The 16,592-nt window shown below is 43.0% G+C and overlaps 1 protein-coding gene across 1 annotated transcript in view; it reads left to right on the top strand.

Moving 5' to 3' along the window:
* The window catches only part of Cmss1 (cms1 ribosomal small subunit homolog), a 294,908-nt gene extending 292,421 nt beyond the window's left edge, over positions 1-2,487 (top strand). The window contains exon 10 of the mRNA XM_057764101.1: positions 2,169-2,487. Within this exon, the coding sequence (XP_057620084.1) occupies positions 2,169-2,252 (84 nt within the window). The 3' untranslated portion in view covers positions 2,253-2,487. The remainder of the gene's footprint in view (positions 1-2,168) is intronic.
* The last annotated feature ends 14,105 nt before the right edge of the window (positions 2,488-16,592 follow it).

Genomic DNA, 16,592 nt, shown 5'->3' on the forward strand with positions numbered 1-16,592 from the left:
TGTATTATACAGTCTGCTTGGTCGCCCACTAAATGACCATGGCCCTGCCCCACTAGGACATCTGTACTTCAAAGAAGCTAGGCGATCTGGAGGATTTGCCCTTTTCCTGTGCCTCTCATCACAGGCACACTCATCTCTGCCACTTATTCTTACATACACAATTTTGGCCAAAGACGGGGAGGAGGGGCTGCCTCATGGTTGGCTTCTTCACATCCCCACAAAACCTACTTATATAATTTACAAAGATGTTTTCATTTTGTGTGTAGGGTTTCTGCATCTCAGTGGATTCAAACTGAACGACTGGATGCCTTTGTGGGCACCGCACACACAGCTCACTGTATATTTATGAAAAATAGTTCATTGCCCTCATAATGTAGAAATTTCATTTTGCCACCCACCATGTTATCATGGAACAATTTTTCAATCTAATCTGATATTGTGGAGAGGGGGTCATATAATAATAAATAAGGCTGTCAATCACCTACCAGGACTAAATCATGCCAGTAACTGAAACTTGGGGTTAATTTGCCATATAAAACTACTTCCCCGGGCTGGAGAGATGGCTCAGAGGTTAAGAGCATTGCCTGCTCTTCCAAAGGTCCTGAGTTCAATTCCCAGCAACCACATGGTGGACCACAACCATCTGTAATAGGGTCTGGTGCCCTCTTCTGGCCTGCAGACATATACACAGACAGAATATTGTATACATAATAAATAAATAAATATTTAAAAAAAAAAAAAAACTACTTCCCCAAACTGAACCGAGTTCATTATAATTGACTGACGAGTTGTATTAGGCATCAGTTCAAGTTAAAATCCATTGAGATGCACACACATATACATAGTGGTGTGCACTCTGCCTCCATGAAGAACCTTTTTTAACTAGTTGTCAGCCACGAGGCCAGATTTGATGGTTTGTGATGTGGTGTTAAATCCGAGGAATCCACCGTACAGGGGCAGGAACTTGTCATCATAGGTAGTTTTATTACGTTCGTGCCATTAACAATTATCACAAGGCAGTCTATCTTTTATTGGATCCTTGCGTGAAAATCTGGCTTACCTAAAGCACTTTGGAGTCTCTGGACATTCTGTGGCATTTTCTTTTGGATGGATGCAAACATAAAGGCTTATGATGAAACTTTTTTTCTTTCTTTTTTTTTGCTTCCCATTTTTTTATTAAAAATTTCCGCCTCCTCCCTTTTCTCTCCCCCTCCCCCCACTCCCCACACCCTACTCCCCTTCCCCTCCCTCTCCAGTCCAAAAAGCAGCCAGGGTTCCCTGCCCTGTGGGCAGTCCAAGGTCCTCCCCCCTCCATCCAGGTCTAGGAAAGTGAGCATCCAAACCGACTAGGCTCCCACAAAGCCAGAACATGCAGTAGGGTCAAAACTCAGTGCCATTGTCCTTGGCTTCTCAGCAGCCCTCATTGTCCACCATATTCAGAGTCCGGTTTTATCCCATGCATTTTCAGTCCCAGTCCAGCTGGCCTTGGTGAGCTCCCATTAGATCAGCCCCACTGTCACAGTGGGTGGGTGCACCCCTCGCAGTCTTGACTTCCTTGCTCATGTTCTCCCTCCTTCTGTTCCTCATTTGGACCTTGGGAGCTCAGTCCATTGCTCCATTGTGGGTCTCTGTCTCTATCTCCATCCATCGCCAGATGAAGGTTCTATGGTGATATGCAAGATATTCGTTAGTATGGCTATAGGATCGGGCCATTTCAGGCTCTTTTAATGAAACTGATGTTTTACATAGTCCTCTTCCTTTACTTGTGTGACTCTCTGGATCAAACATGGGTAGAACCTTCCCTCTCTGATCCTGGCCATAACAGCTGTACAAACACCTGGAACCCCAGGTGTGGACTTGGTTCACTCTGATCCTGGCCATAACAGCTGTATGAACACCTGAGACCCCAGGTGTGGACTTTGCCCTCTCTCATTCTGGTCATAGCAGCTATATGAACACCTGGGACCCCAGGTGTGGACTTTGCCCTCTCTCATTCTAGCCATAGCAGCAGTATGAACACTTGGAACCCCAGGTGTGGACTTCACTCTTTCTCATTCTGGCCATAGCAGCTGTATGAACACCTGGGATCCCAGGTGTGGACTTTGCTCACCAGGACTACTTTTGTGTGATGCTAACATTTCTATTGTTTTTTTTTTTCTCTCATGTAGATAAAAAAGGAAGTGTTTGAGCTTCTAGAAGTGGGAGTGTTGGACCTATGCAAGTCAGAGTCCTTGAAGCTGGGCCTCTTCTAACCCTGGGTCCTGAGGAAGTGTCCAGTTGCCAGCAGGCTGCAAGTGCTCAGTCACTAGCCACAGTGGTGTAGCTGTGTTAGTCCTGGTCACTGCAAACGCTTCATGGGGATTCTTGGACACCTATGCTATGAGCCTGTCCTTTGGCTCGTGGCTCATACAATAAAGAAGCTCTGCCTTACATACGCTGCCTTTGTTGAGCAGACTGAGTTTTTCTTCCTTCTCTCCTTTGACTGTGTGTGGGACAGGAAGCAGCTGAGAATCTGAGCCTGAACTCTGAGCATCAATCAGTCTTTGAGGCTGTAAAATGGGAACGCCACGACTGAGGCTACCAACCCAGAGTAGTGAGGGCCTGACTAGAGGGCAGGCCTCAAGGTCCCCGCCAGGGAAAGCGGGCCCCCGCTGCTGGGGCTGCAGTCTCTGCTGTGATCTCCTGGACCTGCTCTGCCTGCGCCCTACTTCCCTTTGTCCCTGGCTCATTGGGGCATCCAGGAGTTCCTGTGTAGGTGCCGAGAAGTTTCATCGGGCGGGTGAGTGTGTGCTATCCTGGGGCAGACGGTCCCGGTAGAGAGCACAAACGCCCCTCCCCCAGCTCCTGCTGCAAAGCTTTCTCTCCTACACACCCGCCCCCACCCCCACCCCCAAGCCTGCCTTGTCTGCAAGGTCCTTTACTGTGGAACAGTTTCCTGCCCTTTCACTGAGGCTACCAACCCAGAGTAGTGAGGGCCTGACTAGAGGGCAGGCCTCAAGGTCCCCGCCAGGGAAAGCGGGCCCCTGCTGCTGGGGCTGCAGTCTCTGCTGTGATCTCCTGGACCTGCTCTGCCTGCGCCCTACTTCCCTTTGTCCCTGGCTCATTGGGGCATCCAGGAGTTCCTGTGTAGGTGCCGAGAAGTTTCATCGGGACGGGTGAGTGTGTGCTATCCTGGGGCAGACGGTCCCGGTAGAGAGCACAAACGCCCCTCCCCCAGCTCCTGCTGCAAAGCTTTCTCTCCTACACACCCGCCCCCACCCCCACCCCCAAGCCTGCCTTGTCTGCAAGGTCCTTAGCTGTGGAACAGTTTCCTGCCCTTTCACTAAGGCTACCAGCCCAGACCAGTGAGTGCCTGACTAGAGGGCAGGCCTCAAGGTCCCCGCCAGGGGAAGCAGGCCCCTGCTGCTGGGGTTGCAGTCTCTGCTTGTGATCTCCTGGACCTGCTCTCCCTGCCCCCTATTTCCCTTGGTCCCTGGCTCATTGGGGCCACCAGGAATCCCTGCATAGGTGCTGAGAAGTCCCATCTGGATGGGTGAGTGTGTGCTATCCTGGGGCGCACTGTCCCGGTAGAGAGCACAAACGCCCCCCCCCCCCAGCTCCTGCTGCAAGGCTTTCTTTCCTACACACCCGCCCCCCACCCCCACCCCCAAGCCTGCCTTGTCTGCAAGGTCCTTTACTGTGGAACAGTTTCCTGCCCTTTCACTGAGGCTACCAACCCAGAGTAGTGAGGGCCTGACTAGAGGGCAGGCCTCAAGGTCCCCGCCAGGGAAAGCGGGCCCCCGCTGCTGGGGCTGCAGTCTCTGCTGTGATCTCCTGGACCTGCTCTGCCTGCGCCCTACTTCCCTTTGTCCCTGGCTCATTGGGGCATCCAGGAGTTCCTGTGTAGGTGCCGAGAAGTTTCATCGGGACGGGAGTTCACCTGGAAGAGAACGGTTCCTGCCCCTACACTGAGGAGATACACCTAGAGAGTTAGTCACAGCAAAGACTGGTCCAAGACATCAGGCCTCTCCTGGCTCCATTTGAAGGAAAAGATGGGCAGGCGCCAATGCAAGAATTCCCCCAACAACTTGAAAGGCAACGTGACATCACCAGGATCCAGGAATCCCGAAATGAGAAGTGTACACCCTAATCCAGAAGAATTAGAAGAATTCGACTCAAAAGTGAATTTTATGAAAATAATAGAGGACCTTAAACAGGAGGTGAAAAACTGCCACAACCAATTAGAGATTACAAACAAAAAGGTAGAGGAAATGAATAAATCTCTCAAAGATACCCAAGAAAACCAAGAGAAACAAGAAAAAGTAATCAAACAGGTAAGGGAAACGGTTCAAGACTTGAAGAATGAAGTGGAAGTAATAAAGAAAACACAAACCGAGGGAAGGATGGAGATGGAAAATTTGAATAAACGAACAGGAACTACAGAGACAAGTACCACCAACAGATTACAAGAGATAGAAGAAAGAATCTCAGACACTGAAGATACCATAGAGAAAATAAACACTCTCATCAAAGAAAACAGCATAACCAACAAATTCTCATCACAAAACATTCAGGAAATCTGGGACACAATAAAAAGACCAAACCTAAGAATAATAGGGATAGAAGAAGGAGAAGATCTACAGCTCAATGGTCCAGAAAATATATTTAATAAAATTATAGAAGAAAACTTTCCCAACCTTAAGAAAGATATTCCTTTGAAGGTCCAAGAAGCATACAGAACACCAAATCGACTGGATCAAAAAAAAACATCTCCTCGTCATATAATAATCAAAACACAAAACATACAGAATAAAGAAAGAATATTAAGAGCTGCAAAGGAAAAAGGTCAAGTTACCTATAAAGGTAAACCTATCAGACTTACACCTGATTTCTCTATGGAAACCATGAAAGCCAGAAGGTCCTGGATAGATATACTGCAGAAACTACGAGACCATGGATGCAAGCCCAGACTTCTATACCCAGCCAAGCTTTCGTTCACTATAAATGGAGAAAACAAAATTTTCCAGGATAAAAACAAATTTAAACAATACGTAGCCACAAATCCAGCCCTTCAGAAAGTAATTGAAGGAAAATCACAAACCAAGGAGTCCAACAATGCCCACAATAACTCAGACATCTAATGACCCTTCACCAGCACAACTTGAAGAAGGGAAACACACAAACTCTACTACCAAAGGAAAGAAGGAAAGAAAGGAAAAATGACTGGAGTTAACAACCACTGGTCATTAATATCACTTAATATCAATGGACTCAACTCACCTATAAAGAGGCACAGGCTAAGAGATTGGATACGAAAACAGGATCCAACATTCTGCTGCTTACAAGAAACACACCTCAACCACAAAGACAGACATCTACTCAGAGTAAAGGGCTGGGAAAAGGTTTATCAAGCAAACGGACCTAAGAAACAAGCAGGTGTGGCCATACTAATTTCTAAGAAAGTTGACTTCAAACTAAAATCAATCAAAAGAGATGGAGATGGACATTTTTTACTCATAACAGGAACAATTCACCAGGATGAAGTCTCAATCCTGAATATCTATGCCCCTAATATAAAAGCACCCACTTATGTAAAAGAAACGTTACTAAAACTCAAGGCAGTCATCAAACCACACACACTAATAGTAGGAGATTTCAACACTCCTCTCTCACCAATGGACAGGTCAATCAGACAGAAACCTAACAGAGAAATAAGAGGATTAAGGGAGGTAATGAATCAAATGGACTTAACAGACATCTATAGAACATTCCACTCAAATAAGAAAGAATATACCTTCTTCTCTGCAGCTCATGGAACCTTCTCGAAAATAGACCACATACTCGGTAACAAAGCAAACTTACACAGTTACAAAAAAATATCGGTAACCACCTGTGTCTTATCAGATCACCATGGATTAAAGTTAGAATTCAACAACAATGCTATCCCCAGAAAGCCTATGAACTCATGGAAATTGGACAGTCAACTACTGAACCACACCTGGATCAAGGAAGAATTAAAGAAAGAAATTAAAGTCTTTCTTGAATTCAATGAAAACGAAGACTCATCATACTCAAACCTATGGGACACTATGAAAGCAGTGCTAAGAGGAAAGTTCATAGCATTAAGTGCCCACATAAAGAAAACGGAGAAAGCACACATTGGAGACCTAATAGCCCACCTTAAAGCTTTAGAAAGAAAAGAAGCAGACTCACCTAGGAGAAGTAGAAGACTGGAAATAATCAAATTGAGGGCTGAAATCAACAAAATAGAAACACAGAAAACAATCCAAAGAATCAATGAAACAAAAAGCTGGTTCTTGGAGAAAATCAATAAGATTGATAAACCCCTATCCAAACTAATCAAACGGCGGAGAGAGAATACGCAAATTAACAAAATCAGAAACGAAAAGGGAGACATAACCACAGACACAGACGAAATTCAGAGAATCATTAGATCTTACTACAAAAACCTGTATGCCACAAAATTGGAAAATGTAAAAGAAATGGACACTTTTTTAGATAAGTACCATATACCAAAGTTAAACCAGGACCAGGTGAACAATCTAAATAGACCCGTTAGTCGCGAAGAATTAGAAGTTGTTATAAAAAACCTTCCCACCAAAAAAAGCCCAGGTCCAGACGGCTTTAATGCAGAATTCTACCAGAACTTCCAAGAAGACCTAATACCTATACTCCTTAATGTATTTCACAATATTGAAACAGAGAAGTCATTGCCAAATTCCTTTTATGAAGCTGAAGTTACTCTGATACCAAAACCACACAAAGACACAACCAAGAAAGAGAACTACAGGCCAATCTCACTCATGAACATCGACGCAAAAATACTCAATAAAATACTGGCAAACCGAATCCAAGAACACATTAGAAAAATTATCCATTATGATCAAGTAGGCTTCATCCCAGAGATGCAGGGCTGGTTCAACATACGAAAATCTATCAATGTAATCCATCATATAAATAATCTGAAAGAAAAAAACCATATGATCATTTCATTAGATGCGGAAAAAGCATTTGACAAAATTCAACATCCCTTTATGATAAAGGTCTTAGAGAGATTAGGAATACAAGGGTCGTTCCTAAATATAATAAAAGCTATTTATAGCAAGCCGTCAGCTAACATCAAATTAAATGGAGAGAAACTCAAAGCTATTCCACTAAAATCAGGAACACGACAAGGTTGTCCACTCTCTCCATACCTCTTTAATATAGTGCTTGAAATTCTAGCAATAGCAATAAGACAACATAAGGGGATCAAAGGGATTCAAATCGGAAAGGAAGAAGTTAAACTTTCATTATTTGCAGACGATATGATAGTGTACATAAGCGACCCCAAAAACTCCAGCAAAGAACTCCTTCAGCTGATAAACACCTTTAGTAGCGTTGCAGGATACAAGATCAATTCCAAAAAATCAGTTGCCCTCCTATACACAAAGGATAAGGAAGCAGAGATGGAAATCAGAGAAGCATCACCCTTCACGATAGCCACAAATAGCATAAAATATCTTGGGGTAACCCTAACCAAGGAAGTAAAGGATCTATTTGACAAGAACTTTAAGTCAATGAAGAAAGAAATTGAGGAGGATACCAGAAAATGGAAGGATCTCCCTTGCTCTTGGATAGGGAGGATCAACATAGTAAAAATGGCAATTCTACCAAGGGCAATTTATAGATTCAATGCAATCCCCATTAAAATCCCATCAAAATTCTTCACAGATCTTGAGAGGACAATAATCAACTTTATATGGAGAAACAAAAAACCCAGGATAGCCAAAACAATCTTATATAATAAAGGATCGTCTGGAGGCATTACCATCCCTGACCTCAAACTCTATTACAGAGCCTCAGTATTGAAAACAGCTTGGTATTGGCATAAAAACAGAGAAGTCGATCAATGGAACCGAGTAGAAGACCCTGATTTTAACCCACAAACTTATGAACACCTAATTTTTGATAAAGGAGCTAAAAGTATTCAATGGAAAAAAGAGAGCATCTTCAACAAATGGTGCTGGCAGAACTGGTTGTCAACGTGTAGAAGAATGAAAATAGATCCATATCTATCACCATGCACAAAACTCAAGTCCAAATGGATTAAAGACCTCAATATTAGTCTGAACACACTGAACCTGATAGAAGAAAAAGTTGGAAGTACTCTACAACATATGGGTACAGGAGATCACTTCCTACGTTTATCCCCAGCAGCACAGACATTAAGGGCAACATTGAATAAATGGGACCTCCTGAAACTGAGTAGCTTCTGTAAAGCAAAGGACACTGTCACTAAGACAAAAAGGCAACCCACTGACTGGGAGAAGATCTTCACCAACCCTGCAACAGACAAAGGTCTGATCACCAAAATATATAAAGAACTCAAGAAACTAAACTTTAAAATGCTAATGAACCCAATAAAAAAATGGGGCACTGATCTGAACAGAGAATTCTCAACAGAAGAAATTCAAATGGCCAAAAGACACCTAAGGTCATGCTCAACCTCCTTAGCGATAAGGGAAATGCAAATTAAAACAACTTTGAGATACCATCTTACACCTGTCAGAATGGCTAAAATCAAAAACACCAATGATAGCCTTTGCTGGAGAGGTTGTGGAGAAAGAGGCACACTCATTCATTGCTGGTGGGAATGCAAACTTGTGCAACCACTTTGGAAATCAGTGTGGCGATTTCTCAGGAAATTAGGGATCAACCTACCCCAAGATCCAGTAATACCACTATTGGGAATATACCCAAGAGATGCCACATCAAATGACAAAAGTATCTGTTCAACTATGTTCATAGCAGCATTGTTTGTAATAGCCAAAACCTGGAAACAACCTAGATGCCCTTCAATGGAGGAATGGATGAAGAAAGTGTGGAATATATACATATTAGAGTACTACTCAGCAGTAAAAAACAATGACTTCTCGAATTTTGCGTGCAAATGGATGGAAATAGAAAACACTATCCTGAGTGAGGTATCCCAGACCCAAAAAGAGGAACATGGGATGTACTCACTCATAATCGGTTTCTAGCCATAAGTAAAAGACATTAAGCATATAATGTGCGATCCTATAGAAGTTAAATAAGAAAGTGAACCCAAAGAAAATCATATAGTCATCCGCATGGAGAGGGGGAAGTAGACAAGATTGCAGGGCAAAAAATGGGAACTTGCGGGTGAGGTGGCATGGGGCAAAGGGGAAATGGGATGAGAAATATGAGAAGGGGAGGATGGGAGGAGCTCGGGGGATTGGGATGGTTGGGATATAGGAAGGATGGATACGGGAGCAGCGAAGTATATATCCTATCTAAGGGAGCCATCTTAGGGTTGGCAAGAGACTTGACTCTAGAGGGGTTCGCAGGTGTCCAGGAATATGTCCCCAGCTGGTACCTTGGGCAACTAAGGAGAGGGAACCTGAAATGACCCTATCCTATACTGATGAATATCTTGCATATCACCTTAGAACCTTCATCTGGCGATGGATCAAGGTAGAGACAGAGTCTCAATTTGGAGCAACGGTCTGAGCTCTTAAGGTCCAAATGAGGAGCAGAAGGAGGGAGAACAAGAGCAAAAAATCAAGACCACGAGGGATGCACCCACCCACTGTGACAGTGGAACTGATTTATTAGGAGCCCACCAAGGCCAGCTGGTCTGGGACTGAATAAGCATGGGTTGATTCCGGACTCTCTGAGCATGGCGGTCAACGAAGACTGATGAGAAGCCAAGGACAATGGCACTAGGTTTCAATCCTAATACATGAACTGGCTTTGTGGGAGCTTAGCCTGTTTAGAAGCTCACCTTCCTGGACGTAGATAGAAGACCTTCGTCTTCCCGCAGGGCAGAGAATTTGGACTGCTCTTCAGTATCGAGAGGGAGGGGGAATGGTGTGGGGGGAGGAGAAGAGGAGTGGGGATAGGGGGAGGGGAGTGGGGGGAGGGGGCAATATTTGGGAGGAGGGGAGGGAAATGGGAAACGGGGAGCAGGTGGAAATTTTAATTAAAAAAGAATAAAAAAAAAAAAAAAAAAAAAAAAAAAAAAAAAAAAAAAAAAAAAAACAAAAATGACTGTATCATGAAAAAAAAAAAAGAAAAAAAAAAAAAAAAAAAAATGGGAACGCCACTTCACAAAACTCGCAGAGAGACCGCGGTAAACTAAAGCATGACATCTGGGACTATAACTCAGAAGTAGACTTCCCACAAGTGATCAGGGGATCTGGAAACCAAAATGCATCCCCTACCCCCATCCTGGAGAGGGCTCAGGGTTTTAAGCACTTTTAGTGGCCTAGGATGAGGCCCCCTTCCTTCATTTCTGATTGGTCAGACCAGACAGAGAAAGGTGAGCTACTGGACTCAGAACACTTGTCAGGCAGGTCAGCTATAAGAGATTCTGTCATTGGGAGACAGGTGCCTGCTTGGTCTTTGTCATAGCTTGAAAGGAAGCTGGACATACAGCATCTTGTTATTTGTGGTCTTTTCCTAGCTCTCTGCCTCCTACATTCCCTCTCTGGGAAGCATGGTTTCGGCACACAGTGTGGCCCACAAAGCTAGCAAGAGCAAGTATACCTAGGACAGGCAGATGATAAATACAGCAGTCTTCTCCATTTACGTGTTTTGACTTTTTAATTTGAAATAATTTCCAGTAGGCACAATTTTTGCAGAAATAATGTAGATAATTCACATGTCTCCTTCCCCAGGTTCTCCCAATATTACCATCTAATAATATATGCAATGCACAGGTACCAAAACTGACAAACCAACATCAGCACGGTGCAGTTAAACTGGAAATGTTACTGTGATGTCACAAGTCTTTCCTCTGATGGCCCCTGGAGGATCCTGTTACTCTTGTTCTTCCTCATGGTGACAGCCGTCACTCTCCGCTTCTCTCATGACCTCACGGGATGAGTGTTCATCATTCTGTTTGTGAGCTTTCCTAAATTCCGATTTTCTCTATTATGACGTGAAGTCTTATGGTTTTTGGTCAGAACCACAGTGGTAGTGTGTCCATCTCTCTGTGTCGGATCAGGGGATGCATAAAGTCATTGTGTCTTAGTTCCCATGACATCAGCCTTGAACACCTGGTGAAGGTGCCATCTGCCACTTTCCTCCATGGCAGAAGGATGTGCCATTTTTACCTTTGTAGTCAGTATCTGTCTCGAAGAGATGCTTTAAAGATCTGTAAGTGCTTTTGTCTTCAAGGCACCCAGTCATTTTTAGCAGCCAAAGATCATGACTGCAGTATCTTCTCTATTCCTTGCATTCTTTTGATCTTCATTGGAATCCCTGTGAAAAAAAGAGCTTTCCTTTTTCTTAGTTTCTTTGTTCAGTTATTTTTTATACCAGTGAGTACACATGAATATTTTATTCTATGGGTTATAATACATTACTGTTTTATTTTATTGATCCTTTTTTGTTTGGTTTGTTTTGTTTCAAGACAGGGTTTCCCTGTATAGTTCTGACTGCCCTGGAACTTGCTCTGTAGACAGACCATGCTAGCCCCAAACTCAGAGATCACCTGCTTCTACCTCCTTAGTGCTATGTTCAAAGGTGTGTGCCACCATACCTGACTACTGAGGAATTCCATTTTGTTGTAGGCTGGAGAGATGGCTCAGGGATTAGGATCACCAGCTTTTCTTCCAGAGGACCCAGGTTCAGTTCCTAGCCATCCACATGTCAGCTCACAGCTGTCTGTCACTCCAGTCCCAGGAGACCCGACACCTCCACGCTAATGTACATAAAATAAAGCTAAATTTTAAGAAAAAAATCCATTTGTTACTCATATAATTATACACTCTATTCCAAGCGCGGTGTGTAGAAGTCAATATATAGTCTGTTTTATCATTGAAACAGTCCTAAAAGAAAAGTATTATCCACATTTTAATTCATTTTTTGTTTGTTTATTATTTTGAGACAAACTCTCATTGGGTATCTCTTGGCTGTCCTGGCATTCACCATGTAGACCAGGCTAGCTTAAAATCTCACATAGATCTGCCAGCCTCTACTTTGCAAATGCTGGAATTAACGCATGCGCCACCATGTCCAGTTCTTGTTCATATTTTATAGACAATAAAACTGAGTCTCTCAGAGAACATACACAGTTCAAATAATAGAAATGGAAGTCAGGCCCAGGACTCAGAGTTCATTCAAAAAATCAAACTGTCTTTTTGGAAACTCGAACTTACAGCAAACAGATGATAAAGGAAAATGGATGCCGTTGCAGATAAATTTCACGTTGAAGTTATTCTAGCTCCCTGAGTGGCACATCACAGTCCAGCAAAGCACACACTCATGCACTCTAGTGAGCACGCCTGGGCACCTCAGGCTGCCACACCAGCATTCAGAGAAGACAGGTGTGCATTTCATCTTTGAAGATCCTGATCGGAGCTCAACTAAGGAAAAAGAAAGGCGCGGGGCGATGATGGCGCACGCCTTTAATCCCAGCACTCAGGAGGCAGAGTCAGGTGGATCTCTGTGAGTTAGAGACCAGCCTGATCTACAGAGCTAGTTCCAGGACAGGCTCCAAAGCCACAGAGAAACCCTGTCTCGAAAAACCCAAAAAAAAAAAAAGGAAAAAGAAAGGAAAGCCACTCTGGACATGAAATTCTGTTCAAACTATTTGAAATTATGTTACGCCAAACCAAACCCTGTTGTTTTTATCCTTTTAACCCTAACAAGTGAGATTTCCCTATCCAATGGTAAATAAAATAAAATAAAATAGCTTCCTAATCCAGGCGTGTTACTGTTTGTCAAGTGACATTTTAGATAATCTAGAAAAACACATAGCAGGCATAATTTCCTATGAAGACATTACAGTCTAAGTCTGTCAAAATTCAGAACAATCCACCAAGTTGCCCTTAAAGCTGAGACTATTGGGAATATTGGAAGTGTCCACCCCGTACACATAACCCTGTCCTGACTCTACACATATTTACTGTATTTGCATCCCTGCAGGTAATAGGAAAAGACAATTAGATGCAAGGCAGTCCAAATTTGTAAAGTGTGTGGTATTGCCCTGAAGGTGTTGTGAACTGCGGTCCTACAAACATTAGCCACCATCACTGCCTTACCCAGAACAGCTGTTACGACTGTTGACATTCCTGCATAGAACAGAAATTTGGGAGTCATTAGACCTTCAGCTAAGTTTCCGGCTGCTTCTTTCTGCAGCCTACTCCCATCCACATGTAATTCTGCCCCAACTGCATGTGGTTTTACGAGTTATTAAAACATAGCCGGTAGACCATTTAATGAAGAATAGACTCCACCTATGCAGTGATGACAGAGTTATCATCCATGCTGGGATGAGATTAAAGCAGTGTAGCCGTTGGGGGGTTAGTACCCCCATCTTCCTGCAAGTACGTGCAATAAGATCATTGAATGAGGTACACTGCATTGGAATCATTACTTTGGTCTGTCATTGGTTCCGTCTCCAGTGAGTAGACACGTGTTCGCATCTCCTCCTAAAATGTGTGTGTGTGTGTGTGTGTGTGTGTGTGTGTGTGTGTGTGTATCAGATTACATCATGGTTAAAGAAAAAGAAAGGCAAGGTTTAAGAAAATCCCTCTCCAAGCTTTCTAATAAGACCACCACACAACAAGCTACTGGCAAATAGGTATCACTTCAGAACAGTACTTGGACTGGCAATTTTCCCTCCTTAGGGTACACTTGCTTGTTTTTTTTTCCTACAAGACAGGGTCTCACTAGCCTTGACTGGCTTGGAACTCCTATGCTGGCCAGGTTGGACTCGAACTCAGAGATCCTCCTGCTTCTGCCTCTCAAGTGCTGAGCGAAAAGTATATGCCACCACTGCTCGACTTCAGAGTTGCCTAAAATTATGTTTAGCTGCATGCTGGGGTAGGAGGCTACTATTGGCATCCAGTGGGAGGTGTGACGGACACTTAGCTGGTATAAGTCAGGATGCAGCTAAATATTCTGTGCCACACAACAGCTATCCAGTTGTCAAAAGTGTTGTGACTGAGGAATCTTGATTATTAAAAGCAAGCAAATGCAATGTACTTACAAGTGTAAGTTGTATTATTTAGAACTCCATTAAAGTTAAGGCCCACTCCATGAGATGGATCCATATTCAAAACTGCTAAACTGATCAAGAACCTGAGGTCGCTTATGGGCCCTAGGAAAAACCTACAACTCTTATTCTGCTAAAGGGACAGCAATAAAATCACTCCTAATAACATAATGCCCATCGATCAGTGTCTCTAACTCAACCCTCATCAGAGAAGATTCTTCTTGCAGCAGATGATAAAAAAGACCCACAGCTGGTCAATGTTCAGAGAGTTAGAGACTCTGGAGCACTTGGTCCTAAGTGAGATGTCATCATCAAACCCCTCCCCTCAAGGCTCAGGGATCTATTTATGTGGTAGAAGAGGCAGAAAGATTGTAAGAGCCAGAGGTGATGGGTGACTCCAAGGAAGCAGCATCTTCTCAACACAACAGGAGTGAAACACGTGAACTCACAGAGCCTGTGACAACAGACATGAGACCGGAGCCATCCATGTTCAAACCACACATGATGCCAGCACTGAGGAGAGGACTGAACACAAAATCCCACCCCCGGTAAAGAAGCTATTAGCAATTGATACCTGCTGGGAAAGGAGAATCCGTTTTCTCCTGTGGAATGGCCTGGGTATATCAACCACACTCCACGACAGACCCCTGACTAGGAATAGTTGTTGGCCAATAGAGGCAGAGTCTAAAGTTTGGGAGATTTGTTTTGTTTTGTTGTTATTGTTTTTGTGGGCTTTTTCTTTTCATTTTGTTTTGCTTGAGTTATTTTTTGCCTTACTAGATTTTTGTGGATTTTTGGTTTTTGACAGGGAATATGAGGTTGAAGAGTGGTGGGGAGGAATTGGGAAGGAAAGAGTGTGATCAAAATACATTGTGAGAAAATTTTAATAAAAAATAAAAGATCAAAGGTTTAGAGAAAGGATTAACTATAAAAAGCTGGCTATATAATGCGCTCTGGTTATCTCTCTTAGGAATGCTGCCCCAGAAATACTTGCACTTACTGGCTATGGTTATAGACTTTAATATGTCTACTTGGTGGAACCACATGGTGCCAGAGAGTTGGTGAGGCATTGTTCTGGGGGGGTTGGCTATGATAAGAGTAACATTGAAATCATTTGACTTAATTACATCAGATTGCTCTCCATTACATGAATGAGATTCATCCCTTCCATTTAAGACCAGAACTGAATACTGAGTCCTCCCCCACCCCCAAGTAACAGAATTCTAACTGAAAAACTGGCTCTTGCTAAGGTTACGCCAGTCTATTGGTCTTCAGGACTCAACTGGACACTGACCGGACTCTGCAGACTTGGGACTGAGCCTCTTATTGTGTGAGACAATTCTTTATAATATATACTTATGTGTCTATGGATTTGATTTTCTGGACAGGCATGTTTAACACACTACCTGTAAAGCTTCTTTAAGTCTGTCATCTTGTTTTATAAAAAAGTTAATGAATACTGTTCTTAATGGTTATAGAAATAACCCTTTTATTGAACTTACTTGTTTCAAAATTGGAGTAGGACCTTAAGTCACAAATGTGCTTGATGTCTTGTGGGACAGTTTTATACATACAAATCAAACCTGTACTCTGTGGCTGTCCTTTGAACCCAAACCCTTAGCCATGTTCACTTAGCAATACAAAGAATAGATGCTAACTGTGTCCTCTGACATCTCACACACACTGGAGGGTGACAGCAGCCATCCATCTAGCTGCCACTTGCAGGGCAGAGTCAAGTGGCATGCTGAAGCTTCCTGTGCGTAATTTGCTGTTTGTTTGTTTGTTTGTTTGTTTGTTTGTTTTGCAAGTATAAAGATTGATTCTGAATTGGAAACTTACTGTATATATTTGCATTTCCTTGATATTCTTTTAAATCAGGTCCATTTGTCATTGCCTTCATTGACACATCATGGCTTCTCTGCCTACTTTACAAAACTCCAAGTCTGTGTCTTCTCTGGCAGTTTGTTAAAGGAATAATTATAAATTGTTAATGACCAAAGTAGAAAACCCTCAAACCAGAGCTAATACTCTATTGCAAGGCTGAATATCTGATAATGTTTCACTAACCTCTAAGGAGTAGATTTGAGAGAGGCTAAAGGGAGACTTTTTCTTTCAAGATTTTTATTTTATACTTATGAGTATTTTGCCTGAATCATGTGCACAAGTATTTTGTCTATGCTTGAGTTACGAGTATTTTGTCTGTGTATCATGGGCATTCAGTACCTGCGGAGGCCAGAAGAGGGCATTGGATCCCCTGGGTCTTGACTTAAAGACACTTGGGAACTACCATATGGGTGCTTGGAGTCAAGCCTGGGTCCTCAGAAGAGCATCCAGTTTAACCACTGAGCCATCACTCTGGCCCCAGAAGGAAATGTAATCTGCATTTTCTGCCTGGGTCTTTCTTATTTATGAAAAGCAGAAAGAAAGCGACTGAAGTTAAATACATGCACATATATCCTGCAAATTCCTGTCTGCTTCTCCTTTCTGTATCATCACAGCATAGCAAAACTGCTGTGATCTCAGACTATTTTTCCAACTTAGTTCTTATTCGCATTAGCCATATTTGGGGGAAAGCTGATAGGCC

Source organism: Chionomys nivalis, chromosome 3 (assembly GCF_950005125.1).
Source record: "Chionomys nivalis chromosome 3, mChiNiv1.1, whole genome shotgun sequence".
NCBI lineage: Eukaryota > Metazoa > Chordata > Mammalia > Rodentia > Cricetidae > Chionomys > Chionomys nivalis.